This window comes from Myxocyprinus asiaticus, chromosome 31, assembly GCF_019703515.2.
Source record: "Myxocyprinus asiaticus isolate MX2 ecotype Aquarium Trade chromosome 31, UBuf_Myxa_2, whole genome shotgun sequence".
Classification (NCBI taxonomy): domain Eukaryota; kingdom Metazoa; phylum Chordata; class Actinopteri; order Cypriniformes; family Catostomidae; genus Myxocyprinus; species Myxocyprinus asiaticus.
Window position 1 is genome coordinate 11,047,187 of NC_059374.1, and position 26,188 is coordinate 11,073,374.

At 35.9% G+C, this 26,188-nt stretch overlaps 2 protein-coding genes across 10 annotated transcripts; one reads left to right on the forward strand and one right to left on the reverse strand.

Moving 5' to 3' along the window:
* Window positions 1-1,297: 1,297 nt before the first annotated feature.
* Window positions 1,298-9,693, reverse strand: LOC127422017 (putative lipoyltransferase 2, mitochondrial). 7 transcript variants are annotated; one of them, XM_051665331.1, is made up of 4 exons: window positions 9,554-9,670; window positions 8,590-8,723; window positions 6,819-7,268; window positions 1,298-3,991 (listed from the first exon to the last, which is right to left on the reverse strand). In XM_051665331.1, exons 3-4 carry the CDS (start codon window positions 7,261-7,263, stop codon window positions 3,747-3,749), a joined length of 690 nt encoding a protein of 229 aa, XP_051521291.1. In that variant the 5' UTR covers window positions 7,264-7,268; window positions 8,590-8,723; window positions 9,554-9,670; the 3' UTR covers window positions 1,298-3,746. The 7 variants fall into 7 exon arrangements, with proteins under 7 accessions (XP_051521291.1, XP_051521288.1, XP_051521289.1 ...); XM_051665328.1 differs by lacking the exon at window positions 8,590-8,723 and having other exon boundaries at window positions 6,819-7,324; window positions 9,554-9,693; XM_051665329.1 differs by lacking the exon at window positions 8,590-8,723 and having other exon boundaries at window positions 9,554-9,687.
* On the forward strand, window positions 9,556-24,851 carry LOC127421994 (E3 ubiquitin-protein ligase RNF169-like). Of its 3 annotated transcripts, XR_007894125.1 has the most exons (6): window positions 9,556-9,922; window positions 10,686-10,759; window positions 13,085-13,191; window positions 14,914-15,016; window positions 15,718-24,360; window positions 24,448-24,851. XR_007894125.1 is itself a non-coding variant. In XM_051665288.1 (5 exons), the coding sequence occupies exons 1-5, from the start codon at window positions 9,556-9,558 to the stop codon at window positions 16,900-16,902; spliced, it is 1,836 nt and encodes a 611-aa protein (XP_051521248.1). In that variant the 3' UTR covers window positions 16,903-24,851. The 3 variants fall into 3 exon arrangements, 2 of the variants coding, with proteins under 2 accessions (XP_051521248.1, XP_051521249.1); XM_051665288.1 differs by having other exon boundaries at window positions 15,718-24,851; XM_051665289.1 differs by having other exon boundaries at window positions 13,085-13,167; window positions 15,718-24,851.
* The last annotated feature ends 1,337 nt before the right edge of the window (window positions 24,852-26,188 follow it).

Below are 26,188 nucleotides of genomic sequence, written 5' to 3' on the forward strand. Positions count from 1 at the left end.
CAGTGCACAAAGCAAGGTCCATAAAGACATGGATGAGCTAGTTTGGTGTGAAAGAACTTGACTGGCCTGCACAGAGTCAATGACCTCAACCCGATAGAGCACCTTTGGGATGAATTAGAGCGAAGACTGCGAGCCAGGCCTTCTCGTCCAACATCAGTGTCTGACCTCACAAATGCGCTTCTGGAAGAATGGTCAAAAATTCCCATAAACACACTCCTAAACCTTGTGGAAAGCCTTCCCAGAAGAGTTGAAGCTGTTATAGCTGCAAAGGGTGGGCCGACGTCATATTAAACCCTATGGATTAAGAATGGGATGTCACTTAAGTTCATATGCGTCTAAAGGCAGGTGAGCGAATACTTTTGGCAATATAGTGTATTATCTTTCATCAAGTCCCTCTACTGAAGTAGGCTCCATTAGAGCATAGGATAAGCTCTAAAGCACTACCATCTGCTGGTAAAAGTTGGTTAATACAGCTCATTTAAAGGAGTAGTTTACAAAAAAATGAAAATTCTGCTAAAATGTCACTATCATGTTGTTCCAAACCCATATGGTGTTATTTTTTTAAATACTGTTTGTTGATTGGGTCGCCTCTATGGGAATAAAAGTCATACCTTTTAGTCATCTCGTACGAATGACTAGTATGATGATTTAAATTTCAGTCCGTTCATCACACAAAGTTATTTTATGGCTTTACAAGACTTGAACTCTAGCTCACAAGTAACATACTTTGCTACTCTTAAGCTGTTTTTTTTTGGGGGGGGGGGGCTTGACAGACGTGGTCACTATGAATTGTATATGTCATTATGAAGAATATATGAAGAACAAAACAATAAACACAACAACATTCTGTTACCAGGCAAATATTAACATCATTAAAAATATTTTTAAACTTCATCACACATCAGCAATAAAATCATAGAAGAGTTTCTTGGCTTCTAAAAGTTACATTTTATCAGTGACAAATGTGTTCACAAGATTTTGGCCCCAAGGACACATATTCTCCCTACAGAGGACAGGACGTGTAATAAAATCCAGTGCTCGTCCTTTTGCTGCCTTTTCACTCAGCACCACTGCAATGATCAGAGGAAATAAACACACCTATAAATCACAGCAGGTCCTCCACAGGCCTGTCATTACCACAAGCCTGACAGAAAATAAATCATGTTTACGAAAATGCTGTTTTTTAGGGAGAACCAAAAAATATTTACACTTCTACAATCTGGCACTGTTTTCAGATAGAGCAGATTTGAGAGAAAAATGGAATTGAGGATATGAAATTGGAGAGACTGAAAAAAATATATGTAAACATCTCATCTTGCTTTAGGCAAGGTGCTCATGTTTTTTAATGAGAATGCCTCCTGGTGACCTCATTAGGAGTTCATCAACATATGAGTCATAAATCTCAAAAGATAACCATGCAGAGAATCTATTACCAACACTTAATTTTTTTTTTTTTTTTAAAACTAAAAAAAAACCTACTATGGTATTATTATTGTTCTTTGGCTATGATGTCATGGTAATATGGGTTTTGTTGTTGTTTTTACATTTACAATAGCTATACATCACCTTTGGAGTACTATGTAAATTCCATGGTATATGCATATGGTAATCATTTTACTATTTCCCACATTTTAGAATGATAGTAAATATGTCAAAACTATGAAATACCACACATGGAAGCATGGGAATTAAATACTAATCACAAGCTGGAAACAAATAAAATCTATCTTACATTTTAGCATCGAAGTAGCCACCCATCGACTAAATTACTATTTATTATATCATCAGACTTAATGAGGTGCCACAGATGCTTTTAAAACAGCATTGGTGGAGTTGCCATGTTTGCTGGCCAGTTGTTGGCTACTTTTCCTTCAATTCACCCATTAAAAAATATCAATTAAAATTCTAACTTTGTAAAGAAATTCATGTGCCTTTAGATGAAATGGTTCAAGCGTGTTCAAACTTTTGACTTGTATATCAATGTAACATCGCATTGACCATCTGTACGATGGTACCAACACTTAAATATGGGAAGGTACAGCTGCAGTCATAAGTTTACATACACTTAGGTTGAAGTCATTAAAACTCATTTTTTAACCACTCCATAGATTTAATATGATAAAACTATAGTTTTGGCAAGTCATTTAGGACATCTACTTTGTACATGACACATCCAACAATTGTTTACAGACAGACTGTTTCACTTTTAATCGACTATATCACAATTCCAGTAGATCAGATGTTTACATACACTAAGTTAACTGTGCCTTTAAGCAACTTGGAAAATTCCAGAAAATTATGTCAAGCCTTTAGACAATTAGATACTGATAGGAGGTGTACTGAAATGGAGGTGTACCTGTGAATGTATTTTAAGGCATACCTTCAAACTCTTTGCTTGACATCATGGGAAAATCAAGAGAAATCAGCCAAGACATCAGAAAAAAAAATGTTGGACCTCCACAAGTCTGGTTCATTCTTCAAAGCCTGAAGGTACCACGTTCATCTGTACAAACAATAGTATGCAAGTATAAACACCATGGGACCACGCAGCCATAATACCGCTCAGGAAGGAGATGCATTCTGTCTCCTAGAGATGAACGTAGTTTGGTGCGAAATGTGCAAATCTATCCCAGAAAAACAGCAAAGGACCTTGTAAAGATGCTGGAGGTAACAGGTAGACAAGTATCTATATCCACAGTAAAACAGGTCTTATATCGACAACATGAAAGGCTGCTCAGCAAGGAAAAAGCCCCTGCTCTAAAACCACCATAAAAAGCCAGACTACAGTTTGCAAGTGCACATAATATGTAATGAATATGCAAAGATATTCATTTTTGGAGAAATGTCTTCTGGTCTGATGAAACAAAAATTTAACTGTTTGGCCATAAATATCATCGTTATGTTTGGAGGAAAAAAGGTGAGGCTTGCAAGCCGAAGAACACTATCCCAACCGTGAAGCATGGGGGTGGCAGCATCATGTTGTGGGGCTGCTTTGCTGCAGGAGGGACTGGTGCACTTCACAAAATAGATGGCATCATGAGGAAGGAAAATTATATGGATATATTGAAGCACAACCTCAAGACATCAGTCAGGAAGTTAAAGCTCGGTCGCAAATGCATCTTCCAAATGGACAATGACCCCAAGCGTACCCCCAAAGTTGTGGGAAAATGGCTTAAGGACAACAAAGTCAAGGTATTGAAGTGGCCATCACAAAGCCCTGACCTCATTCTGATAGAAAATTTGTGGGCAGAACTGAAAAAGTGTGTGCGAGCAAGGAGGCCTACAAACCTGACTCAGTTACACCAGTTCTGTCTGGAGGAATGGGCCAAAATTCCAGCAACTTTTTGTGAGAAGCTTGTGGAAGGCTACCCAAAACGTTTGACACAAGTTAAACAATTTAAAAGCAATGCTACCAAATACTAACAAAGTGTATGTAAACTTCTGACCCACTGTGAATGTGATGAAAGAAATAAAATCGGAAATAAATCATTCTCTCTGCTATTATTCTGACATTTCACATTCTTAAAATAAAGTAGTGATCCTAACTGACCTAAGACAGGGAACGATTTCTACAATTAAATGTCAGGAATTGTGAAAAACTGAGTTTAAATGTATTTGGCTAAGGTGTATGTAAACTTCTGACTTCAACTGTACATGAACACAGCACAAACATATCAATTAATTTTAATACTATACAAGCAGGAAGATTTGAATATACTTTTAATAAAGCCTCTTACACTAGATACTCATAAACATGTGTTTGTTTTAACTGAATCACTGTATGTTAAAGTGCAGTTGAATTGTTCAGTAAAGGCTTCAAGTAGTTTTGGAATGGCTTCCTCAGTTGGGACATCCCGTCCCAGTTCTTGGCTCAATGATGTCACACCTTTCCCCACAAGTCCACATGGCACAATGTTATCAAACCAACTCATGTCTGTATTGCAGTTTAGAGCCAAACCATGGGAGGTTATGTATCTTCCACAATGGATACCTGCAAAAACATGAGAATTAACAACATACTACTCTCACTTTTCTTTACATTTTATGACAAAATTTAGAGCCGCAATCTGAGACTACATTTAAAATAAGAGATTATTTTTTTCTTGTAGACATGGAAATAAACTGTTTGAGGGTTTAAAAACATTTAAAACAAATAAGTTATGACATAAAATGAATAAGAAATATTTAAGATTCTAGAATATTTCTCTAACAGCTAAATAATCAAACACAAAATGTTGTAACATTGGCCTTTGGCTTCTTTGTACGAAAGGTTTGATTTCTTTGTTTCCAATGAAGGACACAAGATTCCTATTTAGAAAATTCTCGGATTATTCTGGGACAATGCGGTTTCATGATGTTTTAATAATAGTACGAGATGGTGAAATCGTAAGAAATCATACAAGTTGGCTTGTACAAAAACGTATGACTCCTACGCCCATAGTTACAATGTTATTAGGCTTTTTTCCAAGTCTAAACCCTTACCCAAACCCCAAACACACTCAAAAATAATTTTTGCCAATTGTTCAATTTACTTAATTAAAATGAACTAAAGCAACACAATTCTAGAACATTTTGTTCTATTTAAATTGTAAAATTAAAGTTTACATAATCATTTTGAGTTGGGACTACATGAATACTTTTTGAGGTGTTAATGCAGCATTGATGAAACAGGACAGGGGATTTTCATTTCCCAGCATGCTTTACATGGGACACAGTAGGGAGAGTAAATGGTAATATTAAGTGTTTTTTTAATGTGTTTTTGTGCAAGATGAGTATAAAGGAGGATACTTGTTAGTGTTTAATGTTTTGTTATGTTGAGAATTAGAAGAGTTTCTGTTATGTTGGCGTTTTGGGGGTCACCATTGTGGTGAAGAGTGGAGCTTCAGCTAACGGTGAGGACAGGTAGATGTCACATATTAAATTGACTGCTTGCTTCATTAAACAGTTGCTATGCTAACCATAGCATAGTTACTAAACAACACTATGTAGTGCTTCCAACCAGCATGTATTCAGCATGCTAGCATTCACTTTCACAAGTTAGTACATAAAGAAATAAAAGAGATTTATTTGAGTAACATTGACATGTCTCATTTTTTATGATCAATCTCCATTTTTAACTTCACTTGCAAATTCTTCTTCTTTTGTTTTTGGCAATTGACATTACTTGTGCCTATCACCACGTACTGGGCAGGGAAGAGAATTTATAGTAAAAAAAAAAAAAAAAAAAAAAAAGGACATAAATATTTATCTGTTTCTCACCTACACCTATCATGTGGCTTCTGCATCACTGGAGTCTTAAGGATTACTTATTATTGTAAATTTAAGTGTCACTAGAAGATCAGGTGGTCTATGGTCTTTCACATTACATCACATTAAAAAAAAAAAAAACTACAGTTATATACAATCTATCACTGAGGATGAGCACAGATAAATGTTGCCTGTTTCTTAGTTTATTCTTGATAAGAATCAAACTGTACGTGAATGTTGACCTGTCTCTAGTTCTCGGGACCAGGTGGGCCTCAAGCCTTTTGGTGATACTATTCATCTAGATTAGGGATGCTGGATCTCACAAGGCCTCAAGCCATTTGGTGACACTTATCTTGACTAGGTCTATTTGAGCTAACAGTTTGGGGTACATTTTCTTACCTCTGTTTCACCCCTGTGTGTAAGGCCAATATGGATAAGGACTGCCCACTGAATGATTATGAAATACAATGTATGCCTCCTTTAGTCAGACTTGATGACTGCAGCACGAGACCGCACGTTCTGACATGTAGACTGATTCTCCTAACTTCTACAATAAAGAATCCTGCTGAAGCTTTACCCGAGTCTCCTGGTCTTCTCTGAGAGTTTCCAACAGTTTCCATTCACTTGCATTGTATGGACCTATAGAGCAGAGTTTTTCTTCTACAAATCTTTGTTTGTGATTAGCAGAAGAAAGAAAGTCATACATATCTGGGATAGCATGAGGGTGAGTAAATGATGAGAGAATTTAAATTTTGGGTGAACTGTCCCTTTAAGGCAGAAAAATACTATACACAAGTATGTGAAAGCAGATGCGAGCGCTTGGCCACCACATTTCCAATGCGCGGTCCGGTTGAACATGCTTGAAGTGTGTACTTGCTTTGGTGGTAACAAATCTCAGTATTCAATGGAGCGATAGAGTTACCTTCAAACATCTGTGCTATTAAACTGGATATGCTATTACTCAGGTAAGTTGCTATAAATTTAGTGACTTTAACTTACCTGCTCTGCAATATTTTCTTCAACTGTTGCTCCATCATAACAGTAGTTGATTTGAAAGAGAAAACTCATGGTAGAAGCGGACAGTTCACACTATTCTTGCTATAGCACCCCTTTCGGCAAAGTTGAGAATACAACACGTTGTGGGTTGAGTTAGGACTGAAACATACTCTACACAAGTACATGAATGCAGACATATCTTGCAACGCAATCTCAATTTCATGCATCCTTGCGTTCTGAAATGTGTCAGACCGCAATTTATAACTTAACGCAACTACACATTGCGCCTAGTGTGGACAGATAGAACGCCTGCCGCTGTTCCGCGTCAAATGAACAAAACACGAACACGGATTTTGGCCCTGTGCGGCCACAACAAAATGAATGAATCACTCTCTGAGACTACTCGTTTGTCCGAGTCATATAAAAGATTAGTTTAAAAATGAACAAATCTTTCATGAACAACCCATCACTAATGGACACTGTTGTGCTCTATAATAAAGAATGAGCAGGCATGCGCAAACCGTTGACTGCAAGTGTATGTATATAAAGAAAACTAAACCTAAAAAGTTACTTACCAATTGCACAAATTTTGTTATTGCCAACCCAAATGCCTGTATCTGGAGAGGTGGAGGCTTTGATCCCAAATTTACTGCACATCATGATCACAGTCCTTTCAAGTTCACACACGTACCATCTCACGCTCTTCTTAAAGCAGCCCAGGTTGAGTACAGGGTAGCACACCAACTGACCAGGCCCATGAAAAGTTATTAGACCTCCTCGGTTTGTACGGAAGAAGTCTGCACCCAGGGCTTTCAGCCTTTGTTCCTCCTCAGGAGGGTATGGGGCCTGTCTGATGCCAATGGTGTACACAGGTTCATGTTCACACAGTAATAAAGTGTTTGGGTTGTTACTGACCGAATCCAGATGTTGCTTTATGTGTTGCTGCTTTATCTTCAAGGCATTGCTGTATGAAATTCTGCCTAAACGTATCACCTTGACAGCTGTCTTACCAAGAGCCATTGTATCTGCAGATGGGTTTGAAACAGCAGCAGTTACTACCAGAGATTGTCTCCCTGTTGAACTATATAGATGGAAAACATGGTCATGGTTAACTCTATATACTTAATTTGTCTATAACATATGATTCAGTATAACATATGGGAAAAGTGTGTGTGTGTGTGTGTGTGTGTGTGTGTGTGTGTGTGTGTGTGTGTCATATTAGAGTCTGAAACGGTTCTAAACAGCATTTTTCTGAATACCTCATATTAATTGACTACATTTGCACATCCTTTTAAAAATGAATTGGTCGCGAAATTCATAGACTTGCATTACACAACACCTTAAGCATTTAAACTGACGCTGGCTTCAAGTAATTGACATTCAGAAATATAATTTATCCATCTGTTATTATTACTCACTGGACGCTGCCATGTTGTCAGCGCTGATGATCTTACTCTTCAGAATAAAGATGGTAAGCGCGGTACATTACTGCCATCTACTGGTCTGGGACGCCTTCAATTGGTTTGGTTGGCCTTCAAAAGCTAAACAAGCTGAGCACCAGCTTGGCCAGGCTTTGAGACCAACTTAAACCAGCTAAAAGCAGCCAACCACCTTAGGCTGGTTTAAGTTTTTTTATTTTTTATTTTTTTATTTATTTTATTTTATTTTTTTAAGCAAAGAAATTGAAGCCTAGTTTAGCACCATTACAATTTGCACTGTGACATTATATTTATTTCAGTTAAGCACACCTTGCCAGTTTTCATTTCCATAATGCAAAAACCAAAACAAAACAAAACACACTCACAAACACACAAACTAATTCTCAAAATGTATTTATCTTATATAATGTAATAATAATTTGTCATTCAATGCAATTACATAACATTGCATATTATTATGCATGGAGATTTTATGACCTCATAATAATAGAGAAACCAAATATTAAATTTGTAATATAAAAATATGTTACATGCATGACCATTTCAATGAATTGCAAAAAGCAGATTAAAAAAAGAAAAGGAATGTTGACCAGTTACAGCATTGACCATATACACTTTCCCTAAATCCTAGATTTGGACAATTACATGTTTTTTTGCACTGTGGCATTATTTTTATGACAATTAAAGGAATATTCCGGGTTCAGTACGAGTTAAGCCCAATCGGCAGCAATTGTGGCATAATGTTGATTACTACAAAAAAGTATTTCGACTCGTACCTCCTTTTCTTTTAAAATAAAAGCAAAAATTGAGGTTACAGTGAGACACTTACAATGGAAGTGAATGGGGCCAATTTTTGGAGGGTTTAAATGCAGATATGTGAAGTTTATAATTTTATAAAAGCACTTACCTTAATTCTTCTGTTAAAACTCATGTATTTTTTGAGCTGTAAAGTTGTTCAAATCATCGTTTTTACGGTCATCATAAGTTTTAGGATTTGTTGACATGCATCGTCAAAGCAACAATGTTTTAAAATTGCAATAACTGTACACACACAAAAAAAGGTTAGTTAGCAATATTATCACACTACAATCATGTTAACATGCATATTGTTCACATATTGTGGCTATACTTTTGAAACAGTGAGTATTTTAACATTTGCAGATTGGCCTTGGCCCCATTCACTTCCATCGTAAGTGCCTCACTGGAACCCAGATTTGTGCTTCTTTTTTTTTTTTCTTCTTTTTTTAAAGAAAAGGAGGGTAATCAATAATCTATAATAATATATAATCAATATTATGCCAAAAATGCTGTCGATTGAGCTTAACTTAACTTCCTTTAAGCACCAGTTTTCATACCATACTGCAACAAATCTCATTCTCAAACTGTGCTATATAATGCAATTACATTCAAACATATTTTAGTGTGAAATAAGTGTCCTAATAATTTTTGGGGGCACTTTATACGATTAAAATAAAATAGGCCTATTGTTTCCTGTTCGTTGTTACAGACATCAGACGAATAATTTTTATATTCAGTTTAAAACGTTGCACTGTTACTTGAAAACGTTTGGTTGTTTTTCCGGAGTTCGGTCGTGTCTAGAAGGTAACACTCCGATTGCCGAATGTCTCGCGAGAGTCGCATGCGACGTTTATACTGCGTTTATTATGTTTGTTTAGCGTCCCACAAAAACCCTACACATACCCCTAACCCTAAACGTAATCTTAACCCTACCCTAAATATATCCCTAACAATAACGTTAGTAACAGCGAATGAGACTCTCGCGAGATTTTGGCAGCTGGAAGATTACCTTCTAGAATTCCACGCAATGACTGGGCAGGGCCTGTTTTCAAACACCAGACGCAGACACATACCAATGAAGATGGCGGCGGTGGGCTCTGCCAAATCCACTGGACTGGGGCAGAGAGGCAAAACCAGGCCTGGCGCTCCCGCCGCTCCTCTGACTCTGGAGGAAGCTCGGTGTCCCGTGTGCTCAGAGATACTTCTGGAGCCGGTAACGATGCCATGTGGACACTCGGTGTGCCTGCATTGCTTCCAGCGGACGGTGAAGTTGATCAGTTTATGCTGTCCGCTGTGCCGGCTGCGAGTGTCCAGCTGGGCCCGTAAACAGTCCCGGGAGAAGAGCTTGGTCAACACCGAACTCTGGGAGCTGGTTCGTCTCAGTCACCCGGAGAGATGTAAGCGGAGGATGGAGCAGAGAGATGGAGAGACTGCGGACGGTGGTCAGTATGCGTTGACATATTATATAATCTTTAGTTTGAAATAATTATTAACGCTCCATGAAATCGCAGCATGACATATAGACCGTTTTCCAGCTTTACTGATATCAATGGACACCTTTTAAGGATAACTCGGTAACCTTGTACGTAGCAAGTAAATCTAAACTTTTAATGTGAATCTAGAAAAACAGCCTTGTTTGTAAAGGGGCGTTCACATAAGTTGCGTTCTTGCGTTCAGTCTGAGCCTTTTTTTTTTTTTTTACAGTTATCTCGCGCCACGAGCGTTGCGTTTTGAAGACGGAGTGTCAAGTTGAAAAACAGTTAAACTTTTCGAAGTATGTTTGATCCCCCTGTCTTCTATAACATTGCGCTCAGTTTTGACGTTTTTGAACGCAAAGTGTTAACGACTCCTGGCTGATTTTAGCGGACTGTTTTCCCCAAACATTATTCGACTTGACAACGTAAATCCGAATTTGTTTTTCTTAGTGTGTTAATTCAGTCTAGTAACAAGACTAAACTCTTGTTTTTGCAATAAACCTTTTATTTGTCTTAACTGGGCAGTAGTGTAGTTTTCATGCTGTTTTTAAACTTCTTGATGATCAGTTGCGGATAAACAGATTTGAACTTGTCCAGGCATGTGTGTGTGCAGTGGGAGGAGCTAGTGGATGAACGGAGATTTCAGAGGGCATCAAACGTGTTTATTGTGGTCAAAAGAGTCACTCTTTCCACTTTTTTAAATTGCTGATTTTATTTATTTATTTATTAGAAATTTTTCGTGCACCCGTACCCATTCACAAGTCTGGAGAAATGCGCCAAGAGTACGATAAACAAAAAATCAAGGTAAGTTACATATGCATTACACTTCTTTTGATATAAAAATTTGCTTGCATTTACAAATAGTAACTTTGTAGTACTGATTTTTTTAATAGGAAATGTACCAGTGTAAGACCATTTTGAACCATGGCATTCTTTAAAGTTCTTTAGAACAGGGGGTTTCAAGTTTTTTGATGCCAAGAACCCCCAAATAAGATTGTAAGAGACCCCCTTCATAAAATATAAAGGCTGCTATATACTTTATTTTCAGGCACTGCATATAAAGACTAGTTTATACTGTGTAAGAGAGATAGTATTTGGCAGATGAAATAATTAATGTTTATATTGTCAGTGTGTTAAAACCAAATAAATATTTTAAAATATTATCTGGAAAAATATTTCATTTGTTTTACCATATACATATTTAAATGTATTTGGCTAAGGTGTATGTAAACTTCTGACTTCAACTGTATAATACAAATTATGTATAATTATCTGGCTATATAATGTAGGATATACAGCTCTGGAAAAAATTAAGAAACCACTTCAAAATGATCAGTTTCTCTGGATTTACTATTTTTAGGTATGTGTTTGAGTAAAATGAACATTTTTGTTTTATTCTATAAAGTACTAACAACATTTCTCCCAAATTCCAAATAAAAATATTGTCATTTAGAGCATTTATTTGCAGAAAATGACAACTGGTTAAAATAACAAAAAAATATGCAGTGTTATCAGACCTCAAATAATGCAAAGAAAACAAGTTCATAGTGGAATAAGCCTGATTTTCAATCACAGCTTTCATGCGTCTTGGTATGCTCTCCAACAGTCTTTGTCATTGCTGTTGGGTGACTTTATGCCACTCCTGGTGCAAAAATTCAAGCAGCTTGGCTTTGTATGATGGCTTGTGGCCATCCATCTTCCTCTTGATCACATTCCAGAGGTTTTCAGTGTGGTTTGGGTCTGGAGATTGGGCTGGCCATGTGAGGGTCTTGATCCGGTGGTCCTCCATCCACATCTTGATTGACCTGGCTGTGTGGCATAGAGCATTGTCCTGCTGGACAAAAATAATAGTGAATCAAGGCATACTAGAATTAAATTTCCATTAAGAGTTTTTTTGTTGTTCACCTAAATTTAAAAGCACTGATATAGGAGCATAATCTGAAATATCCATAGTGCCGATTTCACAGTCCTTTATTCTGTGTCTGTCTATCATAAAAAAATAAAAATAAATAATCAATTCTAGAGTAGACTGCATGCGGATAAGAATAAAAAGTATAATCTCGGCTAGTTGGAAACAAGTCCCTCAGAACATCTATAATTCCAATATACTTGCATCAAATAGTTTATCTTCTTTGCTATAGGCATCTGACTCGTACATTTAGTAGAATCTAATTTAGGATTTAAACAAATATTTAAATCACCCCCACAAACAAGTTCACCATTAGTTTCAGATACTATCGTATTAAAAATAATTTTAAAGAAATTAATTTCGGTTCAAGGTGGGGTATATATATTTATTAACGTTATTGGTCACCCATCTATTTTCCCATTTATCATAATAAACCTTACTTCCTGATCTTTTAATTCAGTTTTATGTTAATAATTTACACTACTGTAAATTAATACAGCCACTCCTCTTTTATGCCCTGAAATATGAGATGAAGAGAAAACAAATGTAATTTACTATGTTCTGGTTCAGACAGTTGAGTTTCCTGGAGCGTCTCACTGGTCTTCAGTGTCATAAACGGCACATTTTGTAAGACGCTGTGTAAAGTTGAAATTAGTAGTTATAACTTTGAAAATCGATTCTGTGACCAACTCACATTCTGTTGCTGCGCTACTTGTGAGGTTTGTTGAGATGCACTGACTGCCCCCTGCTGACACAACTCATAAAAACACAAAGTTACATGTACATCAAGAAAGGCTCAGATGGAAAAAAAAATATATACTTTTGAAATCAGAATTTAGGAATTCCATGAAATATGGAATTTATGTGCCAGTTTATGTATTTTTTTAAATTAATTGCACTAAATTAACAGGTTAAATCGACAGCTCTATTTTTTATAAACTTGTTTTTACATTTTGTCACACATTTGTTATAAAGAAACTGAGGAGAGCAAGAAAAAACACCCTCTCCACAGAAGAGTGTGGAATTCTGAAGCATTGTCAATATCCTGGATGTTTTAAACTCTTTTGTTTTCTTTCTTTTTTTTTTTTTTTTACATACGTGGGTTAAAACATATAGTTAATTCACATACTTATGGATCCTACATTTTTATATTACTGTATTTAAATATTGGTAAGTGGTGAGTTACAGGTGATTGTTCCTCTCCTGTTGCTGTTTTTCAGTTCTGTGGATTCTCAGATGCTGAGAATGAAGAGCCTGTTGGAAAGAGGACCAGACATGTTTCAGCATTTGTACGAAAAACAAGGTGCTCCCCTGCTTTCAATAGAGGGTATTACACTTTTTTTTTTATTATTAATTTTATAATTTTATGATTTGATTTGAACCAGTTATTATGAGTGTTGACCAATGTGGTTTTTTCAATAGCTGATACCGATATCTAGAGGGCAGGGTAGCCGATTAACCTGACTGATATATCGGTCTATTATTATTTATTAGGGATGCACCGATATGAACATTTTTTGACCGATACCGATTTTTACAAATAATTATTGGCCGATACCATTATTTTGCCACTTACCTTATTTTGTCATCAGATCACTGTTTTGCTCAGGAATTGTGTTTTAAAAACTTATAAAGAGGTACAATAAGTAATTTCCATTGAACATGGATTGGATCTGTTGAACACATGACAGGCCAAAATTTTAAAGAGAGCCACAATGAAAGATAAATAGAAGATAAAAAGATTTTTAAAAAATTGAAAAATAACTAAATATCATAGCATGATGCTTGATGTAAAAAAAAAAAAAATATATATATATATATATATATATATATATATATATATATATATATATATATATACTTCTAAAACATTTTTGCACTTCTGTTTTTGTAGTTCAAATCAACAGAACTCACATTTTGCATGTTTGTAGTGTATATAATAGAACATCACAAATTCATATTATGCAAACATATTATGTTGGGCAGTTCCACAGAAATGTCAACCATATCAATTAAAAATAAAAAGTTACCAAATGAACATAACTCCCTTTTAAATTCTATAGTGGTGTAATGGATAATGGAAAATGCCATCCAGACTGCTAGAGGGTGCCGCTCGCTTACACAAGGCTGACTGAAGCGCTAATTGAAGAGCTGATTGCAGTCTATTTATAAACACATCCTTTCAAGCTTTTGTAATTGTGCAAGACCTTATTGCGATTTCAAACTTAACTCAATAAATCGTGCAGCCTTAATTAATACCACACCAATGTCTCAGAAGTCAAAGTTAGCTGTTTTCAAAGCTTTCGGATGGTTTTACCTCATGTATAGGCAAGTGCCGCTCTCACAAGTGTCCCATAATGACAGTTTTTCCTTATTAATGTGAGAATGAGAAAGAATAAAAATTAAATATAAAAAAAATATATTCTGTGGCTATTATTATTTCTGTATTGTGCATTTGAATTCAAAGAGATTTTACAAAGTGTGCTGATGATTATAAATGAACCATCGGTTTTTCATATCGGCATTTTCATGCTTAAACCGATTTGCAGATTATTTTATTTTGGTCATTAATTGGTCGATAAATATCGGCGGCCGATACATCAAATCAAATCCCTTTATTGTCACTCAACCATATACACAAGTGCAACAGTGGGTGAAAGTCTTGGGTGCAGTTCCAAGCAACATAACAGTATGACAATTACAATAAACATCTGATTTACACAACACAGTTTACACATCTGTTACACAACACAATATACAGCTAATAATATACAATATACAGTATACACAAAATAAGGAGACTGTATACAATAAAAATATACTGTACACCCCTCCCTCCCCATGTAATCAGTGGAAATAAATATGAAGTGTTATATTGACATTCAGCTGTCAGTTGATATCTGAGCATCCCTACTATTTATTATATTAGAATGTCAGCAATTTGGAGGAAAGCTTGCCTAGTGTAACCTAAATTTGGATGCTTCCCTCAACAAACAGTTTTCTGGCAAAATAAACATCCATTCCATTGCTGTGCTGTGCTGCATTACAGTTGCCTTCATAGCAGTGCAGTTCAGAGGAGCAGGAGTTGTACTGACTCTGAAGATGGCAAAGGAAAAAATAGAGGCCATGCAAATCACAATGTTCCTGAAAAGGTATGGCATTTCAGCTAGTTCCTGGGTGATTCTGTCATCACAAAAATGTATCCAAACTGACTTTGTGCATTTATTACAGGGACAGTCCCCTTAGAGCAACTTGGGGTTAAAAAAGCAATTGTTAAAATTTGTTCATATTGCCTATGTGCATTGTAAAGTCGAGCTACCATGCTTTAAAACAACACTCATTTTGTGTTGGTCAAGTAGTTAATTTGATTTTTTTCTGCACAGTGTCCAAGACAAGTATTTGTAAATATTTACAAGATATTTATTTATTATTAACTCAAGCAAGCATTCAGTATATGCCTGAATTATTTTCTCTCAGCATGGAGATGCATACATAAATCCCAACATGTTCAAATATTTTGAACTTGTTTTTCATGCTGCAGGAATTAAATAAATACTTTTGATTCCACAAATTACATTGCTTTTGTTTATTTATGAAATGGAAAATTATTTCAGAAATAAAGGCATCTTTTCTTAATATACTAGCACTAGAACAATGCAGACACACCAATGCAGAACTATGAATGCAAACTACCACATAGGTCACCATGTAGAGGCTACAGCGTAGGTTGATGCAGAAGAATAAATCAGCCTATAAAGTTTTCTCAAATGTGTCAGTGCCCTAAAACTTTATCCACTGGGCCACAGCACACATATAGAAGGAAATAGAAACTTGAATATCTTCCCTTCTCTAGGCTAACATCACTCATAGTTACAACGCTGGAATTCTTCTCTCCTCTGAGAACAGTAGGTCTTTCTCAGCACCGGTACTCAGCCTAGATAAGAGGCACCACTGGCGGGGTGTCCACACCTCCTCTACTTCACTCGGGCTTCAAACTAAACCAGAGAGGTCTATTAGCCCTGAAAGCAATGATAGCATATCAGAAGAACTTAACCATTTTAAGCCTATCGTCTGCTCGCCATGCACTCCACCCAAAAGGCTGCCCAATGGGGGACTTTTGGAACCCACGATTGTAAAGTCAACCCCTAGGAACTTGACACGCAGTCTGTACAAGTCCACGAGCTACGAGGCCAGCCCCACCATCTTGCAGAAGTGGAAGCAGATTGAGGTGGATCGTCAGTGCACCAAAGTGACCTCTAAAGGTACCATCACAAGTCCGATCGCAGAAGATCTCAGCCTTAAACTGAGTCCCATTGAAGAGAGGGACAGTCAACCCTGCAACTGTGTTGTAGTCAAGGACGACTTGCAAGATCATCAATGCATGTGCCGTGCAAGCACAGAAGAGTCTAAAAGACAGAAAGAAAAGCCTGTACTCTGGAATAAGCGACGGCTTATTTTTGATCAGCGTAACAAAGAGGAAGGTACACCACCAACTAGTGCTCTCACAAGATCGATAACACAAACTATTGCAGATACTTCAACCCCAGAGGGGCACAGCAGATGTAAAACACTTTGTGAATACGGACCATCAGGAGTGAGTGTACAGATGTTTGACAAACACATTGGACGTTGTAATCAGAGTACTATAGATCCTGTGAACGTTATAAATGAGCCCACTACCCAGAGCTGTGTACTTAACAGACCTACCTCAAGAAGGGGCAAAAAGAGAAGCCACAAAACCAAACATTTGGAAGATACTGTACAGTCAAAAATATCCAGGATAGATTGTTGCAATGCCTGCGACAGGTTTGATGATTTGTTGGTCCAACGAATTAATCAGGAAAAGGAGGACAGAGAACTGGCACTTAAGCTACAAAGACAATTTGACAGAGAATGTCAAAAAGTGGACAGGCACAAGACAAGTTGTAACAAATATGTTCTCCGGTCCTGGGCTTTGAAAGATGGGACAGTAGGACAAAATACTCGAAGATCAGGTAGAATCCCCAAACAAAATGAGCGCTTCAACTGTAGTTATTAAAAGAACCTTTATAGCAGTGTTTTATTATAGCTATTAGTCACAGTCACTAAAGTTTTCTTTAATTAGTCACAAAAGAGGCTTTCTAACTTCTGGATAAGTAATGCAAGATAAGTATTTACTTATTTTACTTGTAATCTTGCAGCTTTTTATCCCAAGCAACTTGCATTGCATCAGTTGAAACAGTCCACTTTGAGTAAAATGTGGGTTAAATGCCTTTGTTCAAGGGCACAATTCAGTGTTGGGTAAATTATAAAAGAAAAAAGTAATCCACTACAAATGACTAAACACTTCTATAAAAATTATGATCAGATTACTTTTCTGATTACTTAAGTGAAAAGTAATCACATTAATAATTACTTTGAAGTTACTTTCTGAAACACTTCACATAAAACTTTTTTTTTTTGCTCAACAAATTCAAAATAATGTATTTCCTCCTTGTTCATTGTTGCATGCAAGTCATGCACTCAGCGCTAGGTCTGGGCGATATATATCGAAGCGACAGTATAAAGTATCAACCAGTAGAGATTTTTCTACCGTCAATATCGTGGTTTGTAAATATGTGTGCCCGATGCTCCACCTGCCTACACGGGAGACTGCATCCACACTAATACGTTTTCGTTTGAAAGTGCATCTTTTTCTCTATGTTTTGGCCTTCCATCCACACTGAGACAGCGTTTTTGACAGCGAAAACAGAGCTTTTTGAAAATGTTTCCCAAGTAGATACATTTTAAACACCATCTTCGCATTCTAGTGTGGATAGGGAAAACAGAGATATCTGAAAACTATGGCGTATTTGTTTTTCATGTGATGCAGTCATGTGATCCATTCAACCCAAAACAATCAAGATGGCGGCCCATGTTGTAGCGTTGATGTGCCTGCTATTCACTTTGATAGCATTGTTAAAGATAAATGTTACTTTGAACAACCTTCACATTGCATTCCTTTAAAGGCGATTGGAAGTTAATTCAGAACTGCTGTGTGGCGAGGGAACATTAGGACAATTGCGTTTTAGACTGCACATGGAACGCTGATATTTTTTATTATTTTTGCATGTGCAGTAAGGTGATTTATGAGTTTTCATACAATTCGGAGTGAATGAGCAACTTTTGGAAAACACTTGAAAACGGCGGTGCGGACACAGAGCATTTTGAAAATGGAAACGTTGTTTTTCAAATGTATCCGGATTAATGTGGACGTAGCCTGAGACTGATAGTAAGAGAGTCGAACAACCATGGATAAAGATAAACACCCAGAGCAAGGGAAGACTCTTGAACAAGTCAAACGCAGGAGGAATTTTATTTTTTGCATTAAAAGGTGCGGTTTTCTCACGTAATTTGATGAGAGCGCTCTTTCTGACCCATGCACGCACCACGCATGCCGGGAGAAAGAGAGGGCGAGAGAACCTCAGATTCTAATTACTTTTCATTCTGAGAAAACATTAGGAAGGGCTTGTTAATAAAACGCTGCATTCTCTGTGGTGTGAAACTGACCCTTCTATAAAGGCCTCTGCACACTAGAGGTCTGCACATGCCTTAAAATGAAACCCGACCTGTACCCGAGACTTTGTGGCCCAACCCTACCCGGCCTGAACGATACCGTCAGATTTTAAGCCCGAACCTGAAATCACTTACTATCTAATTTCTTCTAGCAAGTACTGTTGCAATAGGCTGTATTTTATGTAAACTTATAGGCAACATTCGTAACAGTATTGAAACAGCAAACATACAGTTTTAACAAGGCAATGCAGCCCCTCAGTACACTAGAGCAGAAAGGAAAAAAGCATTGCCTTACCGTTTATTTGCTGAAACTTTACTTGGTGCAGAACAATCTGGAATAATATGAAACACTGCAACAGTCCCCTCTATGCAGCCTTCAGATTGTTGAATCTTTGTGACACCTGCACTTATTCATCCAGCATGTGTTTGAATAGGAAAACAATGGGCAAACAGAACAGACGCACACAAAAACACATTCGATGTGAACGGCCCCTGACTCGTCCATTTGCGCGTGTCTGTGAGTGAGAGCGCGTGCGCAAAACAAGTTCGGTAAGCCTGTTTATTTTTCATTCAGACAAATCCAAAGCCCTACTTGAAAAACTGACCCAAACCCGGCCTGAAACCCTTCGGGTTCTCGGGTCCTGTCGGATCTAGGTCGCAGACCTCTACTGCACACCAAATGCACATTTTCACCGCTATTAACATTGTTAATAGAAACAATGGATTCCTATGAAGCCATTCGCACCTGGAGTGAACATTCACACGAGGACAAAGCGTTGTTTTTTTGTTTTTTTTTTCGCTCAGCGATGAAATGCCATGACCAATAAAATATGAGCTTTGGATCACGTGTCAGGAGCCGCTGCAGTTACCAATAACAGCACAACTGGTGGCGCTAAAACACAGAAAGCTGTTTTGACCACTGACATTAAATGCAGAAGTAACTCCTGAAATCCTGAAGAAAAACTGAAAAAAAAAAAAATTATCATATGGGGTCTCCTACCATGTAAATGATATTGCTGCCTCACTGCCTTGCATCCCCTTTAAAAAGCTCTCTGATCTTATGTGGGTTTTCCACATTAATGCATTTTTTTGCCTTTGCTTTAATCTTATGCAAGTTCTCTTATATCTCTAATATAACAGATATTGCAGCATCTTTGCCTTTATATCACCTTTAAATGCTTTACAGATCTTAATTGTTTTTCTTTGGCAAATATTAATACTATTAATACTGTTGCAGTAACTTGCAGTGCACTCTATGTGCCTTTGTATACCAAAAACATGGTGGTATCTCCACAAAATTATGTAATCGTTATTGTTGTGCTATCTTTAAGTCGTTAACAGCTGTGCTGCCGTTAGCAGTATTAATGTATCTTATAATGGATCAGACTGTATATAGGTTTTGTGTTTAGATGTCGTCATGTTTAAAATGTATCATGCAGAGTTTTGAGCAAATGTATTACATGTATAGATATACATGGCATAGGATACAGTCAGTATTGTTCCAATTGAAAACATTTGTTTGAACAGTCATTATGTGAGTATATTATGCAGTGATTTTAAACAAATGTACATAGCACAAATATATACAGTATGTGTGGCAGTGTCATACACTATTCTTTCTAATCACCTCTCAGACTGTGTATACATGATAATACTGTCAACTTGTCCAGTAGGTGAATTGCAGTAGTTTTTGAAAGTGTCATCGCCATCACTGCTGCAGCTTGTAGAGAAATCAATTTTCTATTTTCGATCTACTCGTTAGAGAAATCGCTTGCTTTTCTTTTGTATTGCATGGTTGTTTTGCAAACTTGCCAAGAAGTTGTTCTTCTCGTTCATGATGGGAGAAGGGCTGACCAGTTGAAAGGTGCTTTGCGCCACCTACCATACCGGGGTAAAATTGCTTGTCGATAAGCGCCAACTACTGTAAAGGTGTGAATTTGTAAACGGGCGATCATTCGCCTCACTTTTAATGTGAATGGGGCATTTGTTGGCGATTCGTTTTGCATTATCACGTCGCCTCTGATGTACAAAGGCCTTAAGCATGGCTGCCGTTACTTACTATTGCTGACACCGTCAAGCGTTCCTACTGGCATCTTTACTACCGCAAATAATTACTTCAGGAATTATTAAACAACAACTTTGTCAACGGTGTAAATTTATATCTTGTAGGATATATAGTTGCCAAAAAAGTTATCCAATGGAAGGCAAAATTCAAAAGAAATACATATAGTGTATAATTAGAGAGAAGCCTAATTTTTTGCTTGGTTGAAGAAAGATTAATTATAATTTTTTATAATTATTTATTGATTGATAAAGTTTTTCGTTGCAGTGGACATGACAGGTCTACAATTAGGATACTCTGGACATTGTTTTGAATGAAAAAGGAACTTATATTCTTTTCAGAAGTTTTTGAATCACTTTCCATCAACATGTAGGCTATATCATCATATATATCGTTATCGACCAAAAATGTCTGGAATATCGCTAGGAAAATGTTTGCTTCTTTCGCATACTCATAAAAAAATGCGTATTAAATATACATAAACACTTTTTTGTTGGTATTTCCAGAAGAAGAAAGAAAACTATATTGGGATATATACCATTACCTTGATATAGAAATTTGGTTATATCGCCCACTCCTACTCAATAGAACTACACGTTTCTCCCTTACAATGGCTTATTAGAGGGCATATGTTTTTCATGTTTTAAATTGTACGTAATAGAATTCTACATAAATAATACTATTTAATTAATGCATAAGGCAAGTAATGTACTTAAAAGTAATTAACTAAAGTCAGTAACTGTAATCTAATTACTATAATTTAAAATGTAACGCATTACACTACCTTTCTCAAAAGTAATTGGATTACAGTAACTAACTAACTTTGTAATCAGATTACACCCAACACTGAAGGTCATACAAGATTGGGCTCTCAGTATCCTTCTCATTCTAGGGATTTGGATTTGAACCTGCAGTTTTTTATTTCTATCCAGCTTTGTTTAATTGTCATCTACGTCCAAAATCCAAAAATAGAGGAAACTAGGTCTATTTTGGTCAGGGAACATAAAATATACAGTAGAAAGAACATTGGGATTGGGCTCTTTGGGATTTAAACTCAGTCAGTAGTACTCTTTACAGTCTCTTGGTGCTCATCATAATTACTCCACAAGAAGTCTGCTTGCATGTTTCAAAGAATATCATAGGAAATGTGTCAGAACAGAAGTTGTTGTGTACAAAAATGTAGCATAACCCTTTTACCCCAACTTTCAGTATCTGGTGAAGTTCTGTCTTAAAGCATTCACCTATGAGCCACCCACCATACACAAATCTAAAACATTTACTTTTATTTACTATAAATAATTCATTTGGGTGGAAAAGAGTAAAATTGTAGCCTATGACCAGAAATATACTCTACGCAAGTACACAAATGCAGATGTGAATGCTTGGCCAATACCTTGCAAACACTCTCCGTTGTACATCTACAAGGTGATGTCTATAAATTTTCCGATGTTAAAATACTTCTATCCCCACTTAACATGCAGAGGGATCTATTAGTAGCTGAGCCATTCAAATGTTGACATTCATGACAGAGAAAATTGACCACAGAGGAAGACAGTTTGCACTAATGCACACTATAATGCCCATTACATCAGTTCTGAGATTGCAATGCTTGCTTGCGTTGTTACAGATTGCATTCTGACACATTTCAGAGTCCAAAGGCACAAAAAATGCAACTTGTGAGCTAGAAGTGTTTGTGTTCACGTACTTGCATTGAGTATGTTTTGAGCTTAACTATTTGCAAATATGTTTTGGGCTATTAAGTAAAATAACTGTAAAATAATTTGTTCAGTTTAAACACTAAAACTGATTTTTTTATTGAAACTTTTTTATTGAAACTTTATGCGCGACAGTCAATGTTAGTTGTGATTTATATATGCAATCAGTTTTATTTGTTATTTTTTTATTGAAACTTTATTTTAAACCTTTTTTTCCCTACAATCAGGATCACTTATCTAAATAGTTTAGATGTTATAACTGTTTCTAAATATTACTGAATTGTGATTCAAGACAGGTTGTATGGAGGACGAAACCTGAAAAAAATTATAAATAAAAAAAGACACAAATACATATAAAAATAAGTAAATAAATTAATGAGTTTGTGCATAAATATAAATAATTAAATGTGCGAGGGGATATATAAATAAATAAATAATAAATAAATGCACACATTAATGAAAAATAAAACACTATAAAACGGTTTGGGAAATGCAAAAATGTTAAAGGAAATGTAAAATTGAAAGTTGATTTTTTAATTCTGTATTTCTTTAATAATTTATTTCTGTATGTATTTGCGTTTTAATTTTTCCTTCGTGCAATCTGCTAATGAGAGAATGTCAATCAACCATCAGTAGGCGGAATTTATGACACCATTGGCTGATCATTGTAAAAGTGCTTCACTTGACTATGACATTAATAAGGACATTACCCAATTTTCACAATCAATCAATAAATGAAGTTTAGCAAAGGATCTTTTACGATTCTCCAAACTATTCACTGCTTCGTGGAGCAACTGTGCTATCTACCTTCTCTTCACCATGGTGAAACTGCAAACTCCTGCCAAAATCCATTGCATTTGGTATCGATAATTTAACTGATGCCTGAACATCCTCTCATTAGCATGTTGCACGAAGGACAACATTTTTTTTTTTTTTTAAATACGGAACCTTTTACATGAATGATTAAAAAAATGTGGAATTAAAAGTCAACTTTCAATTTTGCATTTCTTTTAACAATTTGCATTTACCAACCATTTATTTGTTATATTGTATTATTTTTCCATTGATTGGTGCATTTATTTATTTGTATATCTCCTCACACATGTAATTATATATTTGTTCATGCATTAATATTCAGATTTATTTATTTGTGTATTTATTATTTTTGCAGGTTTCGTCCTCCATGAGGTTGAGAGCCTATTTGCAAATAAATGCATTTGGACACTTCTGTAACAGCTTTGCATGCAACACCAGAATAAAAAGTCTAGCTTGATTCAACAACAATCAAAACAAAATGGTTAATTTTGTTTAAGAATGGTTTTTTTTTCGGGGGCCTGGGTAGCTCAGTGGTAAAATACACTGGCTACCACCAGCAAACTAGTTCGCTAGTTCGAATCCCAGGACATGCTGAGTGACTCCAGCCAGGCTTCCTAAGCAACTAAATTAGCCCGGATGCTAGGGAGGGTAGAGTCACATGGGGTAACCTCCTCATGGTCGCTATAATGTGGTTAGTTCTCGGTGGGGCGCGTGGTGAGTTGAGCGTGGATGCCGCGGTGGGTGGCGTAAAGCCTCCACACGCGCTATGTGTCCATGGCAACGCGCTCAACAAGCCACGTGATAAGATGCGCGGGTTGGCAGTCTCAGATGTGGAGGCAACTGGGATTCGTCCTCCGCCACCCGGATTGAGGCAAATCTCTACACGACCACCTATATATTCTTTTTGAAACAATTTTAGAGTTTAGCAACTTTTCAGTTTTAGCTTGATGTTCACCTACTATGAGACACTACTCTGAAGGGCTACTTTTTCATTTGAGAATTTTTATTAAGTGTGGTTTACTGAAGAGATCTATTTTGTGACTTGTTTCTATGAAGAAAGCTTTAATCATATTACTTTTGCTGAAAAAATTACATTCACTCAGACTATGTATATGCACATACTTTTAATATAGCTTTTCACATTGTTCTAATTTTTATTTCAGACAGTTCATTCTTTGTAATGTGCCAACATGGCTGATTTCTCAAAATGGGGCCATATATTTTAAATTATTTTTTACTGGTTAATTTCATATTCTATAAAAATTTTCTGTAGACAGGATGTTCTATTGGAAAAGATAAAATACATTTTTATTTGTCACTGTACTATTTTAGAAAAATGATTTGCCTATATTGATACTGATACAAAGAGGTTATTAAGGATTGCCATTTTTGACTGGCTTTTAAAGCACTTGGATTGTCTTCCATTGTTGAAATGTATTCGCTGGATTTGAAAGAGAATGTTGCATTATTGAAAAAAATAAGAATTCTGCATACATTGTGATCTACAACTGACATAAAAGGAATGAAATAATGTAGCCTTTAAGGTTTAGATTTTTGCCTTTTTTTGATTTAAAAGCATTTAAAGCATTTACTTTGTCTGACACATCTCATTAGATGCTCAGGATTGAAATATGTTTGTTGTTTCAGTATGCCTTGCTCTCTTATGACTTTTCAAGACTTTTCAAGGCTATTCATTATCAGCCCTATTCTTTTTCATTTGTATAACTTGACAGTTCATACATTTGCCAATCCTTCTTTGCATTTTGTCATGTTTAACTTGAAGGAATTCACTGAAGAAAATTGAGATAAAAAAAAAAAAATCTTTTATCCAATGAATAAAACAAAATAAAAACTCAATACCAAAAACACTTTGCATTTATTTAATAACTTGGAAACATGCCTGGTATTCCAAATAATGACTGACTTTACTATTAAAGTTTTGATGGACAACATGCTGGGAGATTGATGGGGTTTATACCAACTGTATCAACTTGTTCATAGCAACAAGTGAAGCTGCAACCATTAATTTATAAGCTGCACTGTTAAAAAGTTTGGAATCACTGAAATGTTGATGTTTTTGAAAGAAAATTATAATTTCATTCACCAAGTATGCCTTGATTGATCAAGAATTACACTAAAGACAAATACAATGTTAAAAAATGACCATTTCTATTTAAATAGGGTAAATGCTGTATTCTTTTAACTTTCTGTTCATCCAGGAAACTTTCTTGCAGCAATGAAATCTAGCCATTCTAGTAATCAGTTTATCAGATGAGGTTTCATCCCATGCTTTCTGTAGTACTTCCCAAATATGTAACTGGTTCGAAGGACACTTCTCATGGACATTACGATCAAACTTTTCTAAAAACAACTCAAACTTGGATTTGTCCATCCATAATACTCATTTCAAATAATTTACCACTCAATCTTTTTAGTTTTTTTTTTTTTTTTTTTGTCAGATGTGCACTGACTAGTAAGATTTACTTTTTAAGTGTATTTAATTTTATAAAATTAAGTAAAATCTACTTTGTCATAAAAAGTTAGTAAATTTAACAAACACCAGGTAATACAGTAACTTTTATTTACAAATCGAATGTACAGATAGTCAATTTTAAATGAACATTTGAATGGATCATTTCACAGTTTGAACTTTCCTTATTAACACGTTTAAACGTACCACTTGACATGTGGAAGCCTTACTCATGGAAGCTTAATGTGTGCTATGTAGTCAATCGGACAACATCAAATGTATTACAAGCAATAGAAACAAGATACCGGCCTCAACATGTGGTGCGCAAAATACAACGACGGTCATGAACAGGTCATTTTGATTAGAAAATTAACTTCAGACTGCACAAAACATGAAGTTACCAAATGCAATAACAAAATCAACAATAAAAACTGTGAAATGCTAGCTCATTAATTATTCAAGCCCGGTGCATTTTGGAAACACCAGCTTCGAAAAGTTATGTAAAATGAACTCATTTTATTTACCTGTGAAATTTACTCAAATTAGCAAATAAATATGTCAAGGTTTTCTACTTAAAATTGATACATGATGAAGCATTGTAAAGATAAACAATCATGAACAATATTTACTTATAAGCTAGAGCATTAATTTTTACATGTTTTGAATTCAAGTACAAATGTAGAATTTACTTAATATTTTCAAGTTCATGCTTAAACTAACTTATTTA